We start from the raw sequence: 6,709 nt of genomic DNA, 5'->3' as shown, positions 1-6,709 counted from the left end.
GTACTCTTGTTTCTTCATCTCCATATTTGCACAAATGTTTATAGATATCTAAAATGCTTCATTATTACTATTGTCTGTTCACAGCTGATGTTGGATTGCCTAACGAAGTAATTCTGCATAATATTACAGCATTTAACACAAAAAACAACCATTGAAACAAAATGATGGATATATATTACCAAGGTGGCATGCTATTATTTAACACTTGTCCTGCAAGAGTTTTTTTAAAATAGAGTCCTATTTCTAAAGTTCTATAAAAGTTCTCAGAAGTATATAAATACATAAATTACTTCAGAAAAAAATCTAACCAGAGTAGCCCTGTACTAAGTTTAGTAAGAATAACTTAAAGGCAACAGAAATTCACCTAATATGCCTTGATATAAATGGAGGGGCAGTTAACAGTTTTTCATCTCAAGTAATTTTTAAATTAAGACAAATCTTATTTTATTTTGTAGGCCTCTTTAGTAGCCAGGTATTGAGAATTTGCAACTTGAAGCTAATGGAAGTTGCAAGTACTCAGTTTGTAAGATCATCCTCTGAAAGTGTTTGACTAGAACTATATTACAAACCCAACCAATCTTGTCAAGGGAGAGACTAGCATTTCATGTTAAGTATTACCTTCTTGCTTTTAATAGTAACTAACCTGAAGCTAAAGCTGGGTTTATATTAAATCAAAGTTTCTATGCTCTGATGAAAAACAAATCTTGGCAAACATAAGCATTCAGTAGTACAAACTTTAGTCCGTGCTTAGTCCCTACTGCACACAGGAATCATATCTGTAATGAGACTGAATATTTGTTTAAAAAAAGTGTCTCCAGAACTAGTTTCTGGACAATTTCTAATTAGCTGCTGGTGTGAGAGTTCATGTAGTTTGTAGCCTAGGTTATAGGCCATAATACTGTCAATGCTGTGTTTGTCTGTTTGTGTTAGCTATAAGTTATCGCAAAAAGGAGTGGCGAGGAAACCTATTTTGGTTCCTAACACAGAACTGGTGTTGGCTTTTTTTGAACTTCTTTGATAGTGAATCTTCATTTCCTTAAAGCAAAGAACTTTTGTAGTGACCAAAATGAGTAGACTATGGATTCAGTTATAAAGAGATTATAATTGGTTAATCAACTGGTGCAGCCCACTTGGTGCCCCAGAAAAGACAGTGATTACCTTTAACTCTCAATATAAATGAGCAGTTCTGTGGCACCTTAGAAACTAACAAATATATCATGAGCTTCCATTGGTTAAACCCACTTCATTTACTCATCTGATGAAATGGGTTTTACCCACAAAAGCTCATGATATAATGTATTTGTTAATCCCTAAGATGCTACAGGACTGCTTGTTTTTAAAGTTACAGACTAATACAGCTACCCTTCTGAGACTTCATTAGCTATATGTTGTTTCATTCTATTTGTCTGATCTTCTGAGAAGATTTAGTGGTCTTAGGGAAGAGAACCACATTTTTCTTACAGATTGTGTTGTACAGCTCCTAGCACAATGGGGTTGCGGTCTGATTGATTCCTATGGAACACAGGAATACAAACCAACCTTTTGCCACCACTATTTTCTTTTTTTTCTGAACTGAGGATGGTTGAGCTAAGAATACCTGAGAGGGCTGGACTGGGAAGGAACTGCTTTTTCATAAACAGGAATTTTTGAGGTGAGGTCTTTACATCAAGAGCGGGAGGGAGAATAATCTGAGTAAAAACTTTACTAAAAGACAAGCAGTGGCTAATAGAATTTGTAACCTATTTCTGTTACAAAGGGGGAAGATAAGCAGCTGCATCTAACAGACTAATTGTAAAGGATTTTTTTTTTCCTCTGACCTCACAGACTTCTAGTAGTAAGGTGACTTGTGGCCATTAAAGAGCAAACTTGCCCTGGGCTAGTCATTCAATCTCCTTTACATACAAGATACAGGCTTCATGACTCACAATGAGAAACAGAAAAGCCGTTTAACAAATACATCTCCAAATTGTTCCTCCATGTTTTCAAATTACAAAAGCACAGATGAAGTTCAGAAAAGGTTCTTTTTAATTGCATATAAAAGTGACTCAGTTTACTAAAGACTCAGTTACTGTCTTCACACCATAGAAGAATTAACATTTCTTCCAAAATGATATTCCCCTCAATTTATGACTAGACATATTTACAGGTCTGGCTCTTACTGTGTTTAGTAAGATCTGAAGCTAATGGTCGTTAAGTCTAATTTGTTTCAAAGTGGAGAGCCTGATCTGCTAAAATTTAAAATATTTGATCAAGAATAAAGGAATCTTACTTTCTGTAGTGAATGGAAATAAATGTTCAATAAAAAGACTGTTTTTGACCCTTGAGGACACTTGCCTGACTCACTATTAGAGGTATTTGTCTATAAAACAGGAAGGGATAGTACAGGTTATGATTGTAAGTTAAAATTAGCAAACATGGAAGCACAACGTTTCATCTTTATTTGCTATCTTATTTTACGTAACTATGGCTTGTGTTCTCACCACAGGATCCACAGATTGTCAAATTACCTGATCATAGTTGCATAATTGTATTATATGCAATTAATAAGTTACTTATTTTGACAGCAATATTCGACCAGACTTAACAATAGTAATTAAGGTTTTTTAAAAAAATCTTTTAATGTATAGTAAGTAAATTGCTGTGAAAAGTGCAATAGTCTTTCACTAAATATTGCAGCCACTGCTGCAATAACAGGAACCAGAGAGTGCTGAGCTAACGGTCCTTTTTAATATGAAAATATTAGCAATGGCTTAGCAGAAAGTTTAGTAGACTTTTAGGATACAAGCTTTAGTGTTCACCAGAATAGCTAAGCTTGGTATACAGGAAGAAAACTGAAATGTGCTAAGTACCCTACAGTCTTTGGCAGCTGCTTTAAAAAAAAATACAAAAATAAGATCTTTATGAAGGATCTTCAGTTCTTCTGTAAACAAGTTTGATATTGCTGAGATTCAACACTGATTCAGGAGGTTCCAGATGTGATCATTGCATCTTGGTGAAGGACAGATCCTTATTACCTATTACAGTCCTTGTCTGCTTCTTGTAACTGATCCACCTCGGGTGTGAGCTCTCACAGAACCATGTAGTTGAAGACCTACTATAAAAAGATTAGGTAACATTTTTAAAATAGCCATTTTAGTACCTATTAGAAGTCTTAAGCAGCAATACCATATACATCCATTTTTTCAATGTTAAAATATGCTTTAATTTATAAGTAACTGCATTAGTTGCATCTAAAAACCAAGACTGATTATGTACAATAATTTTTAATATACCTCTATGTGAAACTTTCTGGAGGCGAGAATGGTATTACAATCCTTATCTGAAACTTTGTTACCACCACCACTTTTTCCCCCTAGCTTGATCATATTAACATAATGCTATATACACTCAACACAGGTAATACACAGTAATACATTTTAGGTTTGTGATGTTCAGAAAAATTATTTTCTAGAAAAGGGAAAAAAAAGTGTTAAGGTGGCTGCTGTATTATTGTGGATTGATCTGTGATGTGATCCATTAAAGAAGCTTTGTACCAAGAATATTTGGTAAATTTCAGTGCTTGCCAGAGGTGCAGCATGAGGCTGGGATAGTGTAATACTTACTACAAAACTGACTTTAATAAAAAAAAAAACCTAAGACACATTCTTCTTTTGGTCTAACTTCTAAACATAGTAGGCAAAGTGGCTTTTTGGATATGAATGTTTCTGCTTGAAAAATCAGTACAAAGTGTACATACAACACACACAATTCTGACACCTTATCTCCCCTATTTCTTTTCTGATGTTGAAGCATGCATCCCAATTTCTTCTTGTATCTCCCACTCAGATGTGCCCATAAGCACTCTCCAGTCTTGGCCCAATTCAGATACTCTGGTGGAGGTCAGGTTAAGTACTTAGGGGCATGGTCTCAGTATAGAGCAAAGTCAGGCTGGAGGAGGTGAGGGAAGCTTGCGTTAAAAAGGAGCTAATTCCCTGGAATCATGATGAAGAGGGACAAGCACATGCACCTTTTGCTCTATGGTCTTATTGATAATGCAAGTTACTGTGCAGCAAGCCACAGTAAGACTTTACAGCAGTTTTTTAAATCACAGAGTAATGTCCTGTGTGGACACTGCAAAAGAGAATAAAGTCCGGATGCTGGCTTGGCATACTACTCTTTTGAAGCTTCAGGGGTAACAGTTAGTCTGTTACAGAAAAAAAACAACAAATGGTCTGGTAACACTTTATAGACTAACAAAACGTAGATGGTATCTTTGGAAGTGTACTGTATCTGTGTCCTCACAGGTTGTAACTGCATGGCAAGCTGTTGCACTATAGGTTTACAACATTGCTTGCTGCACAATAACTTACAGTCTAAACAATAAGGATTTTAATACCCTCCCTCCACCAAGTAGGGAAGAGAATGGGGAGCTGCTGTTGCTAGAGTCAAGCCCATGTGCATTTTGTACTTGGAGAACTTACATGCAAGACTATTTCCAATGTTATTCCTTCTTGGGCTGGTTTCTGCTGTGCTCACTAGCTGGATGAGTGGATGCTCATAACACATGTATAGATATTCAAGGTAGGGATGTTAGCTAGCTTATAACTGAATAGTCATGTAACTACATGAATTATTAGCGGTTATATGACCATTGCATAGTCCCTGAGTATGGGGCAGGCAGCCAGTGCGCTCCCATGGAGCACCCTGACACTCAATCAGAGGCAGCAATACAGGGTGGCAGACGGAGTTAGTCTGCAAGGGAAGTCAGTTTCAAAAACAGCTCCTCTCATGAACTGGCTGCCTGCCACACTACACTGTTGCCTCTGATACAGTCAATTTCTATATATTTTAATGAAAGAAGGATCATGGTCTACACTGCAGAAGTCCTTTGAATTAGTTAAACTTTACATAATGGCAGGAGAAAAACCACACAAGCCCCATATCTGTGCAAATTTGTATACAAAAATAAATCAGAAGTATAAATCTGAGGTAAAAAACGCACTGATAGGTTTTCTGTTCTTATTGCTGATATTACTTGAGCCTTGTGATTTGAAAGCAGCAAATACCCCACATCACACCCATTATTATTATTTCAGTCAATTTACTGCATGTACCTGTGCCTGCTGATCCTCTACTGGTCCCAGGTTGATTAGCATAATCAATAACTGTGCAAGAACGGTGATACTGTGGATCTGGCTGAAAGATAAGGTGAACTAGTTGTGCATACTTGCAGTATCAGGACTTTTTTAAAATGGCAAAGTGCCAATACTAAACATTTTATTACAACACTTTTATACTGCCTCATAAACCCAAATCTGATTAGCATAATGTATGAAAGAGTAATCTCATCAGGTTGTTTTCCCTCCTTAAATTGGATAGAGGGCACCACACCTCAAAAAAATCTACAATATATTTCTAGTCATTCATTATCATTTCAATTTCTGAACATACTCAATAGAGGCTTTAGGATCCCCAAATGTTCCTGATTAACAATTCAGCAATGCTAGAACCATAAATGGGAACCATGAGCTGTGCTGCAGGATTCAATAGTTATGAAGCTTAAAGTCTAGTTAAACCTGGCATGAGAAGAAATCATCTCTAAAGGAGAAAAGTGTAGTTCCAACATCTTAAAATACTGAGAATAAGAGCCAGCTATGGGGAATTTACAGACACGGACACTTAACCTCTAGGAACTTGACTGAGTCCACATTGTCATTTCACAGGTTCCAAACTTTATATCTACCAACCTGGATAGATCTGAACTGGGGATCTAGTGGTGAAAGGTTCTGTATGCTGTCACCAATCTCTTGAGCCATCCAGTTCTCCATCAAATATTTACAAATGCTAACTGCTAAAGCAAAAAGTCTACCAAAGACTCACTCTCTATACCGTTTGGATACATTTGCCACTCTTTACCCAAAATGCATGAGTTGTATTAGGCCTGGAGAAATGATCAGGTAAGAAAAGCCTCTCCTGTGGCTGCTGATGGTTAATTTCATCCGCCATTGCACTCTGAGCTCGACTTGAATTCCCTCGGGATTTCTACCTCAAAGTACAGAAAAATTAACAATCAGACTTTTTTATTGTGACCATGCATTAAAGATAAAATATTGTAATCAGTGCCTAATCAATTATGAGCATCTTCATAGAAAATGGTTTCTACTTCCATTGGGTCTAAAAAACACTCAACCTTGTTCCAGATAGGGTGTGTCTAGACTACAGAGTTTTGTCGACAAAAGTGGACTTTTGTCGACAAAACTATACCTGCGTCTACACTACCGCTGAGTTCTGTCGACATAACGACGACAGAACTCAGCAGTTTTGTCGACGCTGGCAAACCTCATTTTACGAGGCATAACGCCTTCTGTCGACAGAGTTCTGTCGACAGAAGGTGTTATTGCATCTAGGGTTGTGTCTAGACTACAGGGTTTTGTCGACAAAGCAGCTTGCTTTGTCAACAGAACTGAATGTAGTCTAGACGCTTTTTGTCAACAGAAGCTTTGTCGACAGTATCTGTCGACAAAATTTCTGTCGATAAAAGCCTGTAGTCTAGACGTACCCATAGCTAGTTAAAATACATCAGCTTATTTTTGTATTACATGTTGGACCTCGCTGGTCTGGCACCTGACTGGTCCCGGATGACAGATTTTGCTGGACCAGGGAGGTCATTTCTGGCCTCCCCTCATACAGTCCCTGCCCCAGCCCTGGATGGCCACCGGCATCCATGCCA

At 37.4% G+C, this 6,709-nt stretch overlaps 1 protein-coding gene across 10 annotated transcripts in view; it reads right to left on the bottom strand.

The window, feature by feature from the left end:
* Window positions 1-1,687: 1,687 nt before the first annotated feature.
* The window catches only part of FAM149B1 (family with sequence similarity 149 member B1), a 29,023-nt gene continuing 24,001 nt past the window's right edge, over window positions 1,688-6,709 (bottom strand). For 2 of the 10 annotated variants that reach the window (XM_089780142.1, XM_075935019.2), the window contains 3 exons: window positions 5,896-6,021; window positions 5,094-5,175; window positions 1,688-3,094 (listed from right to left, as the gene is read on the bottom strand). In XM_089780142.1, coding sequence (XP_089636268.1) covers window positions 3,018-3,094; window positions 5,094-5,175; window positions 5,896-6,021 — 285 coding nt within the window. In that variant the 3' untranslated portion in view covers window positions 1,688-3,017. Of the gene's footprint in view, window positions 3,095-5,093; window positions 5,176-5,859; window positions 6,026-6,709 lie in introns of those variants that run through there. The other 8 variants (XM_089780143.1, XM_075935020.2, XM_075935017.2 and 5 more) reach the window with 7 other exon arrangements.

Source organism: Pelodiscus sinensis, chromosome 8 (genome assembly GCF_052426305.1).
Source record: "Pelodiscus sinensis isolate ZL-2025 chromosome 8, ASM5242630v1, whole genome shotgun sequence".
NCBI lineage: Eukaryota > Metazoa > Chordata > Testudines > Trionychidae > Pelodiscus > Pelodiscus sinensis.
Note: the sequence above shows the minus strand (reverse complement) of the source record. Positions and strands in the feature narration are given on the sequence as shown.